Below are 20,214 nucleotides of genomic sequence, written 5' to 3'. Positions count from 1 at the left end.
TTCACATATAAAAAAAATGAAACATTCCATCACATAAAATAAAACTTTCAGTGGTAATCTATTTTAGAAGTGCAAAATGTATTCAGATTCTTAAAGTTTTATTTTAACAGTTCTTATGATCAAATTCCCTGCTAATAATGATTGATTGTATCTAGAAACATTTCAAAAAGTGCTCTGGCCTGAAGGCAAATTGATTATAGTCACTGGGCATTAATTGCTGTGACAATATCAACCTACAGAGAAGTCTGAAAATCTAGAATTGTGACTAAATACTGCCAATATTTTGCCCCAGTCTTCTGGAATCATTTTTTGTGATACTATTGTTTTTAGTGTGGGGGTGTAAGATGGGATACAAATTTTCAGTGGAGTGCCAACAGTAAAATTCGGAGGCAGTGGTGTTACGGTGTGGTTGTGTTTTTCATGGAGGGGGCTTGCACCCCTTCTTGTTTTGTGTGGCACTATCACAGCACAGGCCTACATTGATGTTTTAAGCACCTTCTTGCTTCCCACTGTTGAAGAGCAATTCGGGGATGGCGACTGCATCTGTCAACACGATCGAGCACTTGTTCATAACGCACGGCCTCTGGTTACATGACAATAACATTTCTGTAATGGACTTGCCTGCACAGTGTCCTGATCTGAATCCCATAGAACACCTTTGGGATGCCAACTTTGTGTCAGGTCACACCGACCAACATTGATACCTCTCTTCAGTGCAGCACTTTGTAAAGAATGGGCTACCATTCCCCAAGAAACCTTCCAGCCCCTGATTGAACGTATGCCTGCGAGAGTGGAAGCTGCCATCGAGGCTAAGGGCGGGCCAACATCATATTGAATTCCATCATTACCGATGGAGGGCACCATGAACTTTTAAGTCATTTTCAGCCATGTGACCAGATACTTAGTATAGTGTATATGGAGAATAACTGATAGATAAGGCCATAGAGAATGCAAGAGGCATTGTAATTGAAGGCAGAAGGATAAAGACTATAAAATACATAGGTGATTGCAGTGCTAGCATTCAGAAGAGGAGCTATAGAAGATGCTGAAGAGTGTTGCAAGAAGGGGTAAGGAGTATGGAAGGAAGATAAACATATAAAGGAAAAACGTGATGAGAATAAGCATCAAGGAAGCTGTAGTTGACATATTCCTAGATGGGAAAAAAAAAAAAATTATAAAACAAGTAAATGCCTTTTTTGTTGACTTTAAAAAAGCATATGACAGTATAGACCGAGAATTCCTTTTTGAAGTATTAGCAGAATTTGGACTAGATCAAAAGACAACAAACATCATAAAAGAAACACTCACGGAGACCAAATCCAAAGTAAAATTTATGGGAGAAATGAACACAGAATTTGAAATAGACACAGGACTATGACAAGGGGATGTACTGTCCCCAGTGCTCTTCAATTGTGCTCTTGAAAAAGTTGTTAGAGAATGGGGAAAAGCAGGTGCACCAGCACACAGACTGGGACCAAGACGTAAGGGCATAGAATTAGACTGTTTAGCATTTGCTGATGACATGGCACTGATCGCACAAGACATTACCGATGTACAGAAACAGCTAGAATTATTACAAGAGCAGGCAGCAAAAATAGGATTACAAATTTCATTTGAAAAAACAAAATTTATGACTGACATCAAAGATGCACCTTCTGATCTCAAAATTGGTAATAACTACATCTCTCAAGTAAAAGAATTTAAATCTTTAGGTGAATGGATTGCAGAAAATTGTAATGAAAAGAGATCTGTCAGATCAAGAGTCCAGAAAATGGAGACGGCGTTTCAATTAACAAAAAACACTTACAACAAAAAGAGTCTCTCTTGGAACTGCAAAATACGACACTACACAACAGTAATTAAACCCGAAGCTCTCTAAGCATCTGAGACACTAAACCTTCAACATAGAACACTACAAAGAGGAATTAGAAGTGAAAGAACGTAACATAATGAGGAAAATTCTAGGATCAAGAACTAAAGATGGTGTGCATTATCCAAAACCAAATGCAGAAATATATAAAAATATCTCCAAAATAACAGGCACAATGTGCATGAGAAGAATCCAATTCATGGGGCATTTAGAAAGAATGGACTCAAACAGGTTAACGCACAAAATCCATACATTTTTAAAGAACAGAACTACAAGACCAAACTGGCACAAACAGACAGAAAAAGACCTGAGAGAATTAGGGTCTCCAAATCTATGCGGTAGAAATGAAATCAGAAAAATCACAAACACATGGGGTTTTGAGGAAGAAGAGAGAAAAACTAACCGACATACGTGGTCTACGCAACGAAAGCTAGCCCATTCGTTGTTTATGAAGGAATACTGGGTGAAAAGGAAGGCCAACAAATGTTGATTACACGTGGTCCTAAGTGATCCATCCGTGAAGAAGAAGAAGAAAAAAAAGCCTTTCTTTACCTGAGAAGGCTAACAACAGGGAATCAAAGCTGCACAGAAGAAATAAGGAGTAGGAAGCAGGTGAAGCAGTTACTAACATATGAAAGAACTCCTACTAATGTACAAAAGAATTCTAGGGAAACAGGAGAAAGAGTTGTTAAAATATTATGTCAGGAGTGTAGTGTTATGTAGCAATAAATCATGAACCACTGAAAAGAAAGAATAAAGGTATTTCAAAAGTTTTGAAATGTGGCTGTGGACAAGAAAACATAAGGTGAAGTGGCCTAACAGAAATTGGGGAAGAAAGAACATTATTGAAGTGATCAGAATTAGAAAAAATCTTGGCGGGGACAAATACTACAACAAAGAATTACTGAAGGCAAAGAGTAAGGAATGAGAGGAAGAGAACTGAAATGATGGCGGCATTAAAAGAGGACAGACAGATAAGGGAAGATGCTCAGAACAGGACATGGAGAGCCTCCAGTTGAAACCTTTGATCAGAAAGAACAGCAAGCGCTAATAAAACATTTATAATTTTGTGTGGTGCAGTAAGAACATTGTATAAAGCCTGTAACTGAATGCCTTGCAGAGACCTCTTCATTGTTCTTGCTGTCCTTAGAGTCTTTTATTAATATATTTATCCTTTAATGAAATTTATTGCTTCAAATATATCATGTTCAAACAAAGTTCCACATAAATAACCACCAAATAAAATATAAAGTAAAGTTCATGTAAACTTTACACCATCTGCTGTTTAGAATGGAGTCCTGTACCTGGTGCTAGAGATTTTTTTACAATTTGTGCACATAAAAGGAGGAGGAGGACATTAGTGTTTAATGTATCGTTGACATCATTAGAGACGGAGCACAATATTGGGTTAGGGAAGGATGGAGAGCGAGAGCAGCCATGCCCTTTTGAAGGAACCATCCTGGCATTTGCCTTCAGTGATTTAGGGAAATGACAGGAAGCCTAAATCAGGATGGCCAGGTGCAAGTTTGAACCAGTGTCCTCACAAATGCAAGTCCACTGAATTACCCAGCTCGGTCAAGTTGCACATATATGTAGAGTAGAAACTATGAATAACTAGATTTTCCAAAATAGTTAATTGTCGTCCTTTAGTCAGTAATACAAATGATCTGAACTCTTGGTGGAAGTAAGAGAATTGTCTGTAATAAAATAAATCTACATTCTTACTGTATGTAGACAGTTATTTCTCCCAGTAAACATGAGTATTTCTAAGTATTCTGGAAAAAAAAAAATCCTTTCGTGTTTCACTCTCAAAAAGGGCAAGGAAAAACCGCCTCTCTATATGCCTCTGCACAAGTCCTAATTTCTCTTATCTTACCTTTGTGATCTTTATGTGAAACATATGTTGGTAACAGTAGAATCACTCTGCAACCGGCTTCACATGCTAGTTCTCTAAACTTTCTCAGTAATGTTCTGCAAAAAGACCATCAACTCCCACCAGGGATTCCCACTTCAGTTCATGAAGGATCTCCGTAATACTGTCATGTTGATTGAACCTACCAATAACAAATCTAACAGCCTGCCTCTGAGTTGCTTTGATATTTTCCTTTTAATCTGACCTGGTGGAGATTGCATACACACGAGGAGTACTCAAGAATGGGTCACACTAGTGTACTGTATGTAATCTCCTTAAATATCGCTTTGCAGCGTTATGCCTGGATATTTAATCAATGTGACTGTATTGTTTTTCCTACTCATCTGCATTAACTTACATTTTTCTACAGGTAGAGCAATTTAGCATTCATCACACCAATTAGAAACTATGTCCAGGTTATCTTGTATCCTCCTTACAGTCACTCAACAATGCCACTTTACCATAAACCACAGCATCAAAAGCAGACTGCTGCTCTCTCTGTCCATCAGATCATTTATGTGTATGGAGAGTAAGAGCAGCCGTATCACACTTCCGTGAGGCACTCCCAACAAAACCCTTGTCTCTTATGAACACTCACCATCAAGGATACATTAGTTTTGTAGTGTAGTACATCTAATGTACTATACTAATGAAAATAGTACACTAACTAGTTATCAGCATAGCACACAAGTGCACTTAATAATAGCTTTGTGTTTCTGCTTTTATTGTTTTACACCTGTGAACAGATTTGGACTGTAATGAATTAGTGATTTATTGTATGTTTCACTTTTACATCCGTACAGTCAGCACAATGTTATGAATGACACATTCCCTGGACTGCCTTTTATAATCATGAACATTTGTTATTTATATTCTCCACAAATTCTTTTGTACTGATATACGATCTCTTGTGTTTCAATCTTAGCCATGAGAGTTAACCTGTGGACCTTGTAGCATATATACTCCTTTGTTGAGTTTCATTGGTATGTCACAAAAATTACTGAATGCAAACTGTAGCTGCCGAACTATTCGTAATAAAGTTTCTGAATTTATTGCCCTCCAGAAAGGTTCTCGTACTCAAATTATTCTTGAGACAAAAAGCTAGCTGAAACCTGAAGTTGAAAGCTCTGAGATATTTAGTGAGTCATGGGATATGTATCGGAAAGACAGATTAGAGGCCATGGCAAGGGGAGTTTTCATTGCAGTTGACAAAAATATTGTGTCTATTAAGGTTGAAGATGACTGTGACAGTGAAGTCGTCTGGTAGAATATAACAAGTGTAGGTGAAACGAAGTTAATTGTTGGATATTTATACTGATCAGCCAATTGCGATGTTGCAGTTCTAGAAACATTCAAAGAAAGTCTATGGTCAATAGTGTGTTAATACTCAAATAATGCAATATTAGTTGGAGGCAACTTTAACATGTCGAGTATAGACAGGGATGTCTACGGGTTCATTGTGGGAGGGTACAGACAGACAGTCATGCAAAATGCTTTTGAACAAGTTTTCTAAAAATTGTCTTGAGCAGCTAGCTGGGTAGCCTACATACAATTGAAATATTTTGGACCTAGTAGCTACAAATAGGCCAGACCTTATCGACAATGTCCGTATAGAAATGGGGATTAGCGATCATGATGTCATTATAGCAACTGTGATTATGAAAGTTAATAAATCAGTCAAGAAGGCTAGGAGAGTGTTTCTGCTAGATGGAGCAGACAAGCAGTTATTAACATCTTACTTAGATGGTGAATTGGCATCCCTTAGTATTACTAAGATCGATATAGAGGAATTATGGGAAAAGTTTAAGCAATTTGTTAATTGTGGTCTGGAGAGTTACATGCCTAGCAAGTGGATAAAGGATGGAAAACATCCACCATGGTTTAATAACGAAATTCTGCAGATGCTGAGGAAGCAGAGGTTGTTGCACTCTTGATTCAAAAGGGAACGAACCAATGACAACAAGTGAAGGTTAGTAGAGATTCGTGCGTCTGTGGAAAGATCTATGCATGACACATACAAGAACTACCACCATCGCACCTTTGCAAAAGATCTGGCAGAGAACTCGAGAAAATTATGGTCGTTTGTAAAATCGCTAAGTGGTTCTAAGGCTTCCATTCAGTCCCTTGTTGACCAGTGTGGTGTGGCAGTTAAAGATAGCAAAATGAAAGCCAAAGCTTTAAATTTCACATTCAAGAAATCGTTCACACAAGAGAACCGTACAAACATACCATCATTTGACCATCAGACAGACTCTCTTATGGATGACAAAGAAATAAGCATATATGACATAGAGAAGCAACTTAAAGGTTAAAAAAACAATCATCGGGTTCGGATGGAATCCCAGTTCGATTTTACAGTGAGTACTCTACAGCATTGGCCCCTTACCCCTATTGCATTCATCATGAATCTCTCACCCAGCACAAAGTCCCAAACACCGCAGGTGACTCCAGTATATAAGAAAGGTAAAAGAACGGACCCGCAAAGTTACAGACAATATCCCTAACTTCTGTTTGCTGCAGAATCCTTGAAAACATTCTCAGTTCAAATATAATAAACTTTCTTGGGATTAAGAAGCTTATTTCCACGAATCAGCCTTGCTTTAGAAAGCGTTGCTGATGCAAAGCTCAGCTTTCCCTTTTCTCACACGATATACTGAGAACTATGGATGAAGGGCAACAGGCAGATTCCATATTTCTAGATTTCCAGAAAGCATTTGACGCGGTGCCCCATTGCAGGCTGTTAACGAAAGTACAAGCATATGGAATAAGTTCAGAGATATGTGAATGGCTCAAAACCTTCTTAAATATTAGAACCCAGTATGTTATCCTAGACAGTGAGTGCTCATCAGAGACATGGTATCATCAGGAGTGCTCCAGGGAAGTGTGATAGAACTACTGTAGTTCTCTATATACGTCAATGATTTGGCGGACGGGGTGGCCAGGAGTCTGTGGTTGTTTGCTGATGATGTCATGGTGTACGATAAGGTGTTGAAGTTGAGTGACTGTACCAAGATACAAGATGACTTAGACAAAATTTCCAGTTAGTGTGATGAAAGGCAGCTAGCCTTAAATATGGAAACATGTATGTTAATGCAGATGAGTAGGAAGAACCAACCTGTTAATGTTCGGATACAGTATTACTAGTGTCCAGTTGACACAGTCAAGTCATTTAAATATTTGGGTGTAATGTTGCAAAGCAATATGAAGTGGAACAAGCATGTGAAAACTGTGGTAGTGAACTTCACTTTATTGAGAGAATTTTAGGAAAGAGTGGTTCACCTGTAAAGAAGACTGCATATAGGATGCTGGTGCGACCTATCCTTGAGTACTGCTCGAGTGCTTGGGATCAGTACCACATTGGATTGAAGGAAGACATTGAAGCAATTCAGCAGCTAGATTTGTTACTTGTAGGCTCAAACAAAACTTAAGTGTTACAGAGATGCTTCGGGAACTCAAATGAGAATCCCTGGAGGGAAAGTGGCGCCTCCCCCCCTCCCAGGAAACACTATTGAGAAATTTTAGAGAACTGGCATTTGAAGCTGACTGCTGAATGATTCTGCTGCCACGAGTATACATTGCGCATGAGGACCACGAACATAATATATGAGAAATTAGGGCTCATATAGAGGTGTATGGACAGTTGTTTTTCCCTCGCTCTGTTTGTGAGTGTAACAGGAGGGGAAATGACAAGTAGCGATACAGGGTACCCTCCACCACGCACCTTATGGTGGCTTGTGGAGTGTTGATATAGATGTAAATGTAAATCTGTTATATGTCTTTGTGTTGACAGTTCCACATGAGTTTGCAGTTTTTTGTGATTTTTTATGCAATAGAAAACTGTATCCATAAAAACATTTTCTTGGTATATTCCAGTGAAATATCAACAAATGTGATTATACATTTCTCCTCATTGCAGAACATGAGGATACAACGGCACTGTATGACAAAATAACATCACTACCAACTGCCGAATTGAAGTTTGAATCTGCACCCATGTCAGTGCCCGTGGCAGTAGAGTTCAAACCCCACCGGAACTGTTTCCTTAATTCTATTGATATAATAATATCCAGCCCACGAAACTGGATACCACAGTTTACAACAATGGATCTTGTAAGTGCAGTTTATTATTATTATTATTATTATTATTATTATTATTATTATTTCTTTCCTTTCTCAGACGTTATGTCTGGTTAATAATGGAAAGTGATGCGGACCTTGATCAAGCGTGACTTCCTTTTAACTGTACGGTATATGTTACATTGCATTTAGGAACTTTCGGGTAATTAAACATGTATCAATAATTACAGATTTCGGTAGTTGTATATATATGTTTGAATGTAGCTGTATTGCATTGATGTACTGGTGGATATTGTGTGGTATGACTCCTGTAGTTGATAGTATAATTGGTATAATGTCAACTTTATCCTGATGCCACATACCCTTGACTTCCTCAGCCAGTTGGATGTATTTTTCAATTTTTTCTCCTGTTTTCTTCTGTATATTTGTTGTATTGGGTATGGATATTTCGATTAGTTGTGTTAATTTCTTCTTTTTATTGGTGAGTATGATGTCAGGTTTGTTATGTGGTGGTGTTTTATCTGTTACAATGGTTCTGTTCCAGTATAATTTGTATTCATCATTCTCCAGTACATTTTGTGGTGCATACTTGTATGTGGGAATGTGTTGTTTTATTAGTTTATGTTGTATGGCAAGTTGTTGATGTATTATTTTTGCTACATTGTCATGTCTTCTGGGGTATTCTGTATTTGCTAGTATTGTACATGCACTTGTGATGTGATCTACTGTTTCTATTTGTTGTTTGCAAAGTCGGCATTTATCTGTTGTGGTATTTGGATCTTTAATAATATGCTTGCTGTAATATCTGGTGTTTATTGTTTGATCCTGTATTGCAATCATGAATTATTCCGTCTCACTGTATATATTGCCTTTTCTTAGCCATGTGTTGGATGCGTCTTGATCGATGTGTGGCTGTGTTAGATGATATGGGTACTTGCCATGTAGTGTTTTCTTTTTCCAACTTACTTTCTTCGTATCTGTTGATGTCATGTGATCTAAAGGGTTGTAGAAGTGGTTATGAAATTGCAATGGTGTAGCTGATGTATTTATATGAGTGATTACTTTGTGTATTTTGCTAGTTTCTGCTCGTTCTATAAAGAATTTTCTTAAATTGTCTACCTGTCCATAATGTAGGTTTTTTATGTCGATAAATCCCCTTCTTCCTCCTTTTCTGCTTAATGTGAATCTTTCTGTTGCTGAATGTATGTGATGAATTCTATATTTGTGGCATTGTGATCGTGTAAGTGTATTGAGTGCTTCTAGGTCTGTGTTACTCCATTTCACTACTCCAAATGAGTAGGTCAATATTGGTGTAGCATAAGTATTTATAGCTATGTCTTGTTTCTTGCTGTCAATTCTGTTTTCAGTATTTTTGTTAGTCTTTGTCTATATTTTTCTTTTAGTTCTTCTTTAATATTTGTATTATCTATTCCTATTTTTTGTCTGTATCCTAGATACTTATAGGCATCTGTTTTTTCCATCGCTTCTATGCAGTCGCTGTGGTTATCCAATATGTAATCTTCTTGTTTAGTGTGTTTTCCCTTGACTATGCTATTTTTCTTACATTTGTCTGTTCCGAAAGCCATATTTATATCATTGCTGAATACTTCTGTTATCTTTAGTAATTGGTTGAGCTGGTGATTTGTTGCTGCCAGTAGTTTTAGATCATCCATGTATAGCAAATGTGTGATTTTGTGTTGGTATCTTCCATTAATATTATATCCATAATTTGTATTATTTAGCATGTTGGATAGTGGGTTCAGAGCAAGGCAGAACCAGAAAGGACTTAATGAGTCTCCTTGGTATATTCCACGCCTAATCTGTATTGGCTGTGATGTGATATTATTTGAATTTGTTTGGATATTAAGTGTGATTTTCCAACTTTTCATTACTATGATTAGGAACTGTATTAATTTAGGATCTACTTTGTATATTTCCAATATCTGTAGTAACCATGAGTGGGGTACACTGTCAAAAGCTTTTATTGTTATTATTATTATTATTATCACATCAAAATAGTTAAAATCTCAATTTTTGGAGCAGTTTCCTCAATATATCAGACACAAGAAAAGCATAAAATTACTAGTTGGGCGACAATGACTACATAGACCGACATTAGTGAAACTAGAAACATTTGCATTTCTCTCAAGACAGTACATGATATAAGTTACATTGATGGGAAATCCAGGCTGGAATGCAGTATGTACATATGTCCATTTTTGGCTTGTTTTGCCACAAAATCCAAACTTTTATTGTAATTTTTCTTAATGTTGTAAAAAGCTGACTTAGGAATTCCAAAGTCTGTCATAACAGTCTGGCCAGAAGTACTGGCATGGATTTTATCAAGCACTCATTTTATTTTCTAAATCTAATAATTTCTATTTATTCCTGATACTAACATCGAGTACTTATTGCAATATATATACAATACTTTAATACACGTTTATGCGATCGCATTTAAGGACTTTAGCACAGCTTATCGTATGGGCTTCAGCAAATGAACTGAGTAACCTTTGCCTGTGTTGTGTGCTTTGGACCAACAATGATACATACCGTATTTACTCGAATCCAAGCCGCACTTTTTTTTTCTTGGTTTTGTAATCCAAAAAACCACCTGCGACTTAGAATCAAGTGCAAAGTAAGCGGAAGTTCTGAAAAATGTTGGTAGGTGCCGCCACAACTAACTTCTGCCGTCGAATATATGGAGCGCTACACAGGCGTGCTTTGCAGGCACAAAGATAAATACTGGCACGAAAACCTCTGCGTCAGTAAAAAAAAAAAAAAAAAAAAAAAAAAAAAAAAAAAAAAAAAAAAAAAAAAAAAAAAAAAAAAAAGTGGAAGACAAGCTTTTTTCTCCGCCCCGAGTTTCGGCCACTGCATTTTCATACATTATCCAACGAAGTAAATACAAATTCCGTATTGTTCATCTTCGAATGTAGCAGCATTTTGATGTACTACGAAAATCCGACTGGCAAGACTGTTTGGGATGTTTGTCAATATGGCCAACTCTACGTTCTGAATCTTTTCCTACCTGTGAGAAAACGTGGTTGTTAATAGGAACTTTTATGAATTGTGAATCACATGCAGTATTCTCTTCACCATAAGAATAATACGAATATAAACTTTTTCCATGTATTCTTTCGTGTTTGCTGCTATCTCATTTAAATCCTGTCTGCCTAATAAACTACGAAACTAGAGTGAGACAACAGTAAACGCGATACAATATACATATCATGTCATGTTTATATTCGTATTATCCTTACGCCTAATAGTGATACAGTCAGAAATGAAGCACAGCAATTGACTAGATTTTTAAATCTAAGATGACTAATTTCTGTGCAGAATGTAATGTACTAAAGACACACACACACACACACACACACACACACACACACACACACACACACCCTGTCTCTCTCTCTCTTTCTTTCAACCTGCCCCAACGGAATGGCATAGGCGGTCAGGGTGAACCCACTGCAAAGTTCTTGCTGCAAACAATATGCAAAGCATTTGTATACAGGACAAATTTCTCTATTTCAAATAACAAATAAATAGTTCAAAAACTGCAAGGAACGGTCTTTACAGCAACCTGTTGTATAGCTTCTCTTGAAGTAAGAATTTGTACACTAACATTCTTATTGACAATATGATCAGTATTATTGTGTCATCTAATATTCTCCAAGAAAACCTGTCTTCTAACAGTCAGTTTAGTGCCAACAAGAGAAGAGAATTAACTTCACTTCTTAAATTGGTCTCTCTTAAGTAATGGGTCCAGACAAAATGAATGGTTATAACATTAAAGTAGCTCACACCACTCATGACAAGATCCAATATCACTTTATATGAAATGAGAAGCCATGTAAGGACAAATTCTCTTATTATGGTGTGTATAAACTTAAATGCAGTCAATACTGCATGTCTTACATTGCACAGACTGACCAAATGTTCAGAATGAGATTCCAAGAGCATATGCTCACTGAAAACGGTACATTTAAAAATAATTCCTCATTCATTGAGCATTTAAAATTTAGACGCCTAGAGCCTGTATTAGAATTGCTCCATATTTTGCACCATTCATGCAAGAGCAAAAAATTGACTTTGCTTGAGGAACTGGAGATTGTGAAACACTCATGTAGCTACAGATGTAGGTCTTAATGATTAACTAATTACTGAGAACCAGACATTTTATGATCTAGTGATGGCAGTTCTTCAGAGTATAGCTGATTAACACCATAACTCCCCTTTTCAAGACATTAACTCATTTCTGTTTCTTAAATTTTACATCTGACTTATAAAAATGTACATAATTTATGTCTGTTTTCTATAGGAGTTGTAATCTCTATACAATTCTAATGTACATTTTGTCTGTACTCTTGACGAGAACAGATGGTGCCATGTGTTTGATTTTTTATTCCTATTTTAACTAGGCTTACTTTTATATCTGTTTTACCTCTGTAACCTATTTTCTGAAGAAGAGAAATTTGTTAACATTGCGTATAGATTTAAGTGTTAGGAAGTCTTTTCCAGAAATATTTGTATGGACTGTAGCCATTATGGAAGTGAAATATGGATGATACACAGTTTAGGCAAGAAAAGTGAATAGGAGCTTTTGAAGTGTATTATTACAGAAAAATGCTGAAGATTAGATGGGATGGATCACATAGCTAATGAGGAGGTAGTGAATAGAATTGGCAAGCAAAGACATTTGTGGCACAACCCGGACTAGAAGAGGAGATTGGCTGGTAGGACACATTCCGAGGCATCAAGGAATCACCAATTAAGTACTAAGGAGAAATGTGGGGTGTAGAAATTGTAGCAGGAGAACAAGATATGAATTCAGTACACAGATTCTGAAGGATGTAGCTTGTAGTAGTTACTTGGAGATGAAGAGGCTTGCTCAGAACCGAATTGCATGGAGTGCTGCATCAATACAGTCTTCGGACTTAAGACCACAACTTCCCACGCCTGGGTTCGATTCCCGGCGGGGTCAGGGATTTTCTCTGCCTCATGATGACTGGGTGTTGTGTGATGTCCTTAGGTTAGTTAGGTTTAAGTAGTTCTAAGTTCTAGGGGACTAATGACCATAGATGTTAAGTCCCATAGTGCTCAGAGCCATTTGAACCATTTTTTTAAAACCACAACAACAACCTGTTTTAAATCCATTTTTCATTTTCATTGCCTTTTCTTACCACTATATGTTTTGCCTAACTCTAATTTGTGTTGCACTATGTATGTTTCAAGATTATAAGTATATTACTATCTTAGCATTGCTGCATGCCTTCACCAAAGGTACGATTTGTCATTATTTATATGGTTCCAGAACATATTTAGCCTTTCGTTGCCAGTTTTGGGTAACATTTTTAAAAATCTCTTACTTTGGCATTCTAGGTACAGTCTTAGACATAAAACCTGACCGCCGGCCGGCCACCCACCACCTGAAATCCGGCGCCGCCCATGTGAATGCGGCGTGACGCTGACAGTGTATGTATTAACTGTCATTTTCGAATTTGAAGTTCTAGTTATCATCTTGCAATTAAGCATTGCATTTTGCATACTTGAAAATCATGTATTACAGTGAAGCATTGTAAAAGTGAGTCGCAAGTGGAAGAAGGTGTAACATCTGCAACACAATGTTTAATTTTGGTATAAAAGAGGGGTGAATGTAGAGGAGGCAACTAGAAAGATTTGAACTGTGTGTGGAGCGAGTGCTTTTGGGAAAAATATGCCAGAAAAAGATATTCTTGTTTCAACAAAGATCGTTCTGGCAGGAATGATTTTCCACATTAAGGAAGTCACGACTACTGATATATGTGATAGATTACCATTTCACCATCATGCGACATTTGCATTCAACAGGCAAAGTTCAGAAGTCTGGCGTAGGAGTACTGCATGCTCTAATTTGAAACAACAAAAACCATGGAGTGACTATTATTGAACGTCATCAGGTCGCTCATTGAGCATTCGTATGCAGTACTGTTATTGGTGACGTGTTATGATGCCTTTATCGTTAACTTCCTAAGAAGAAATGAAAGGCTGAGCCCCACCAAAAGATGTAAACTCGAGCAAAGAGTAGTGTGAACATAATATTTTACATCTGATAGCTCCAAAAGTGTGTACTGGGCTACGAATTCTGCCCCACGGGGTGTGTGCAACACAGCTGGAATTTGTTGCCAACAAATGAGACACCTTTCGGTCGCAGTGTAAGAAAATCGAGCAACAAAACTACATCACCTGTGCTACTGCATGATAACGCACTTTGTTGATTTGAGAAACAAAACTATCCAGGAGATTGATAGGAAAGTCGTCTCTCAGACACTTGTATTGATAGGGAAGTCCTCTCTCAAGCACTTGTCCCTCACATCATATATTCGTAAAATTTTACCTTTCCCGCTCTTGATCAATCAACCGTCAAGGCAATTCATTTCTAGACGAAAATACTTTTAAAACTACACTGGTTAAAACCTAACTAACCTAAGGACATCACACATATCCATGCCCGAGGCAGGGTAATCTGCGACTGTAGTGGTCGCGCGGTTCCAGACTGTAGCGAAGCATTAAGCGTCTGTAAGACGATTGAGCCTATTTTAACACGAATTAGTAGGATATTACCGACTTTTGACTTCGAAAAGATCTGTATTTACTTCACTTCCTGTATCATTCGCAAGTTTTATGAAAATGTGGCATTTCATAGATAAAATTATGTATTCACAACAACAAACATGCCGGCAGAAACAAAAGTGGCATTATGTAATTGGCAGTACCGTAAGGTTTTCGCTCTGACACTAAGGGTTACTGAAAGTAGCAAGACGAATTTTGCTCGAGCGTTGCCTTACGATTCCCTTATTGAGTTTGTATCTGCCTGCTAGTAGCTCTGCTACAAAAGAACAAAAAATCTGGCTTTAAAAAAAAATGGTTCAAATGGCTGTGAGCACTATGGGACTTAACTTCTAAGGTCATCAGTACCTGAGGACTTAGAACTACTTATACCTAACTAACCTAAGGACATCACACACATCCATGCCCGATTCAGGACTCGAACCTGCGACCGTAATGGTCGCGCGGTTCCTGACTGTAGCGCCTAGAACCGCTCGGCCACCACAGCCGGCTCTGGCTTTCAGCGAGTCTCGAAAGGCGAACGAAAGCAGCTTGCACCTAGTAGCCAAGCATGTTACCTGGGAAGACATTCTTTTGAGGTTGAAGTGTTGGCAAATGTCAGTCAGACGTGTGCCGTTGGTCTAAGCATTTTGGTGTGTTGAATTTGTACCAATGATTTTTCTACAGGTTTTTTCTGTCCCAAATAGAGAGTTGAAGTCTCCCATTAGTATTTTCACGTCATCTTGGTGAATTCTGCTCATAGTATTTTGAGTGTGTTCCAGAATTTTTCGACATTTCGGTGTTTTTCTTATTTTCAATTTTGGTGGGGGCATGTGCATTGATGAGTGTATATTTTTTACTGGGGCTCTGAATGAGCATAGTCATAAGTCAGTTGTTGATGGGCAGGCCGTGGTGGCCGAGCAGTTCTAGGCGCTTCAGTCCGGAACCGCGCGACTGCTGCGGTCGCAGGTTCAAATCCTGCCTTGGGCATGGATGTGTGTGATGTCCTTACGTTAGTTAGGTTTAAGTAGTTCTAAGTTCTAGGGGACTGATGACCTCCACTGTTAAGTCCCGTAGTGGTCAGAGCCATTTCAACCATTTGGTTGTTGATGGGTGTGATTTCTTTGACAGAGTTGATGATAGATCTGTATTTGAGAAATGCACTGCCGAAGATTGGTATGCCTTTCGCTACCTTTTGTTGTATTTTGCTCTTGAAGATTCAATGGTTTACGTAATTCAATGTTTCATTGTTAGTTAGTCGTGGTTCTTGAAGAGCAAGGATGAGCATTTTTTGTCGGTCGATTTCTTATGTGAGATAATTTAGGTTTCGTGATTGGATCACTGTATCGATGCTTAGTTTTCAAATGCATGTTTTCTGCTTGTAGGGAAATTTACCAGAGATCTTCGATATTTTCTGCCTTGCTAACCTGGACTCCCCAGAATCCGAAAATCAGACTGCCGCCTGTCGACAGGCGGGTTGTGTACCACCTGGGCTGAAGTTGACTTTGCTTGCATAGTCCACGTTTGCTTATGTCTCATTGGTTTGTCATGGGTGATTTCAGGACCAGACAGGACCATAGGGTGTTGATGAAGCCTTTGCAACCTAATATTTTCAGCCGAGCTCATTGAGCTAACAGACGGTGACCAGAGGAGCGGTGATTTTCACTCAGACGTGTCTGGATTTTGGGTTCGACAGATTGAGTAGCCGTTCAGGATTGTGTTAGTATTTGGTTCACCCCTAGTATTTGATTTCCTCGGTACCACCCATATGGGGGAGGGTTTCCCCCATCCGCCACACGGGATTATTATTATTATCATTATTATTATTATTGTCATTATGTCATCAGCAAATCCGATATGGTGTATCTTCAAACCACTGAAATAGATGTGTATTGTTCGATTCAGTATTTCCATCTCATAAATATGGGTTATAGTTACATTACATTGCTGCTAGTAGACATATTTCTCACTTTATCTTAGACAGTTGCTACCTGTTACTCCATCATAGGAATTTATGTGCGCAGCATTGTTGCAATACAGTCGTTCAAATTATACGATTTCTGTAATTCCATTTCGATACCAGATCGTTCTAATCGGATTCAGTCAGTCAGTCTTAATGTGGATATCCGACCACGACTCTCATTATATGAGAGGCTGTGTAAACCACATTCTTAATCGGACTGTTGAATCTAGATCACTTATCTATGACAGGGCCTGAATTCTTAAACACTGTGGAAAATAATAATCCAATGTGCTTATTACAAACACATTATTTAAATATAAATATATGAACTAACGAGATAACAGTTTATTTACAGGAGCAGAGCCCCATCCATCATAGCAGAGCAATGCGAGGTTGGTTTCAGGGCCAAGAGAGGATAAAGCTGTTGCCGTTTGTTCCACGATCGCCGAACATCAGCCAGATAGAGAATATGTGAGCAGAAGTAACAAGGTCATTGCCATGTGGACCTACAGATGCAAGTGACCTTTGGACGAATATAGAAAACGTATGGTGGGAAGTAAACCATCACATTACACTGTCCAAAACTTAATGAAATCAACACCCCTACGCCTGCGAGAAATCTTACGTAATGATCATTGGTGGGTTGGTTACTAAAAGTATACTCATCCACAAAACCCATGTGGACAATTATCTGATAATCAAGCTTTGCTTTGTCGCAGCTCTTTAGCATAAAAGTCCATTGACTTTCAGTCTCCTCCTTACAATTCTTGCAATGCAAGGTAATTGAAAAATCTCATCCACTCTACGCCAACTGAGGAATTGACTGGTGCATGTGTTCTTCAACACACAGTAGTTGTCACTCTCACTGGAATCAATGACTATTTGTATGTGTGTGTGTGTGTGTGTATGTGTGTGTGTGTGTGTGTGTGTATGTGTGTGTTTTCGAGTTCACGCGTTCACGCACAATCTGAATCAATACTACTGACATTAGAGAGAGAACCAACAATAAATATTGCATCAAATATGACTGCAAAGTATTTTAATGCGATGGGACGTTACAAACAGAATTTTTACCCAACCCACGTCATGCGTATTACATGAAGTAAGATGTATTAACTCCATAGTATCGTTAGCAGAGACAGTGAGCTATTGTTGTCGAGGCTTGCGACAAGTACAGCGATTAGCGGTGCCCAGTGCCGCCGCGCTTTGTTTATGTTGGCTGAGCGTAGACACTGCAGCAGACACTTCGCCATAAATAGAAAGAAATCACCTTGGCTCTGACTGCAGTGAGCGGATATCACTGCCTGCATGTTCTTACAGTAACCAATGTGAGACTCTACTCATAGGTGCCATGGAGCAATTACAACGGGTATCATGTCATTAGTCATCAGAATATCAGCCAGTGATGAAATGTCCTATCTATTTGAATCCCATGAAAATAGGAACCTTGTCACAAAGGAATGTGAGGTGATATCAAAATTTATCCAACATACAAAAATTAACTGCAGGGTTTTCATGTATGCAGTAGTAGCACACAAGGAAATATTATGTCTTGGAAGCGTATATTTCATTTCCTCTTCTAATATTAACGCGTCGAGTGGATGAGATTTTTCAATTACCTTGCATTGCAAGAATTGTAAGGAGGAGACTGAAAGTAAATGGACTTTTATGCTAAAGAGCTGCGACAAAGCAAAGCTTGATTATCAGATAATTGTCCACATGGGTTTTGTGGATGAGTATACTTTTAGTAACCAACCCACCAACGATCATTACGTAAGATTTCTCGCAGGCGTAGGGGTGTTGATTTCATTAAGTTTTCGACAGTGTAACGTGATGGTTTACTTCCCACCATATGTTTTCTATATTCGTCCAAAGGTCGCTTGCATTTGTAGGTCCACATGGCAATGACCTTGTTACTTCTGCTCACATATTCTCTATCTGGCTGATGTTCGGCGATCGTGGAACAAACGGCAACAGCTTTATCTTCTCTTGGCCCTGAAACCAACCTCGCATTGCTCTGCTATGATGGATGGGGCTCTGCTCCTGTAAATAAACTGTTATCTCGTTAGTTCATATATTTATATTTAAATAACGTGTTTGTAATAAGCACATTGGATTATTATTTTCCACAGTGTTTAAGAATTCAGGCCCTGTCATAGATAAGTGATCTAGATTCAACAGTCCGATTAAGAATGTGGTTTACCCAGCCTATCATATAATGAGAGTCGTGGTCGGATATCCACATTAAGACTGACTGACTGAATCCGATTAGAACGATCTGGTATCGAAATGGAATTACAGAAATCGTATAATTTGAACGACTGTATTGCAACAATGCTGCGCACATAAATTCCTATGATGGAGTAACAGTTAGCAACTGTCTAAGATAAAGTGAGAAATATGTCTACTAGCAGCAATGTAATGTAACTATAACCCATATTTATGAGATGGAAATACTGAATCGAACAATACACATCTATTTCAGTGGTTTGAAGATACACCATATCGGATTTGCTGATGACATAATGACAATAATAATAATAATAATAATAATAATAATAATAATAATAATAATCCCGTGTGGCGGATGGGGGAAACCCTCCCCCATATGGGTGGTACCGAGGAAATCAAATACTAGGGGTGAACCAAATACTAACACAATCCTGAACGGCTACTCAATCTGTTGAACCCAAAATCCAGACACGTCTGAGTGAAAATCACCGCTACTCTGGTCACCGTCTGTTAGCTCAATGAGCTCGGCTGAAAATATTAGGTTGCAAAGGCTTCAACACCCTATGGTCCTGTCCGGTCCTGAAATCACCCAGGCCAAACCAATGAGACATAAGCAAACGTGAACTATGCAAGCAAAGTCAACTTCAGCCCAGGTGGTACACAACCCGCCTGTCGACAGGCGGCAGTCTGATTTTCGGATTCTGGGAGTCCAGGTTAGCACGGCAGAGAATATCGAAGATCTCTGGTAAATTTCCCTACAAGCAGAAAACATGCATTTGAAAACTAAGCATCGATACAGTGATCCAACCACGAAACCTAAATTATCTCACATAAGAAATCGACCGACAAAAAATGCTCATCCTTGCTCTTCAAGAACCACGACTAACTGACAATGAAACATTGAATTACGTAAACCATTGAATCTTCAAGAGTAAAATACAACAAAAGGTAGCGAAAGGCGTACCAATCTTCAGCATTACATTTCTCAAATACAGATCTCTCATCAACTCTGTCAAAGAAATCACACCCATCAACAATCAAATGGTTCAAATGGCTCTGAGCACTACGGGGCTTAACAGTGGAGGTCATCAGTCCCCTAGAACTTAGAACTACTTAAACCTAACTAACGTAAGGACATCACACACATCCATGCCCAAGGCAGGATTTGAACCTGCGACCAAGCAGTCGCGCGGTTCCGGATTGAAGCGCCTAGAACTGCTCGGCCACCGCGGCCTGCCCATCAACAACCGACTTATGACTATGCTCATTCAGAGCCCCAGTAAAAAATATACACTCATCAATGCACATGCCCCCACCAACATCGAAAATAAGAAACACCGAAAATGTCAAAAAATTCTGGAACATTCTCAAAATACTATGAGCAGAATTCACCAAGATGACATGAAAATACTAATGGGAGACTTCAACTCTCTATTTGGGACTGAAAAAACATGTAGAAAAATCATTGGTACAAATTCAACACACCGAAACGCTTAGACCAACGGCACATGTCTGACTGACATTTGCCAACACTTCAACCTCAAAAGAATGTCTTCCCACTTTAGG

At 38.5% G+C, this 20,214-nt stretch overlaps 1 protein-coding gene across 3 annotated transcripts in view; it reads left to right on the top strand.

Annotated features, from left to right (window-relative positions):
- LOC126189051 (mucosa-associated lymphoid tissue lymphoma translocation protein 1 homolog) overlaps positions 1-20,214 on the top strand; it is a 147,376-nt gene that overhangs the window by 99,027 nt on the left and 28,135 nt on the right. For all 3 annotated transcript variants that reach the window (XM_049930909.1, XM_049930908.1, XM_049930910.1), the window contains exon 11: positions 7,699-7,892. In XM_049930909.1, coding sequence (XP_049786866.1) covers positions 7,699-7,892 — 194 coding nt within the window. The remainder of the gene's footprint in view (positions 1-7,698; positions 7,893-20,214) is intronic.

Source organism: Schistocerca cancellata, chromosome 5 (assembly GCF_023864275.1).
Source record: "Schistocerca cancellata isolate TAMUIC-IGC-003103 chromosome 5, iqSchCanc2.1, whole genome shotgun sequence".
In the NCBI taxonomy this organism is placed as follows: domain Eukaryota; kingdom Metazoa; phylum Arthropoda; class Insecta; order Orthoptera; family Acrididae; genus Schistocerca; species Schistocerca cancellata.
Note: the sequence above shows the minus strand (reverse complement) of the source record. Positions and strands in the feature narration are given on the sequence as shown.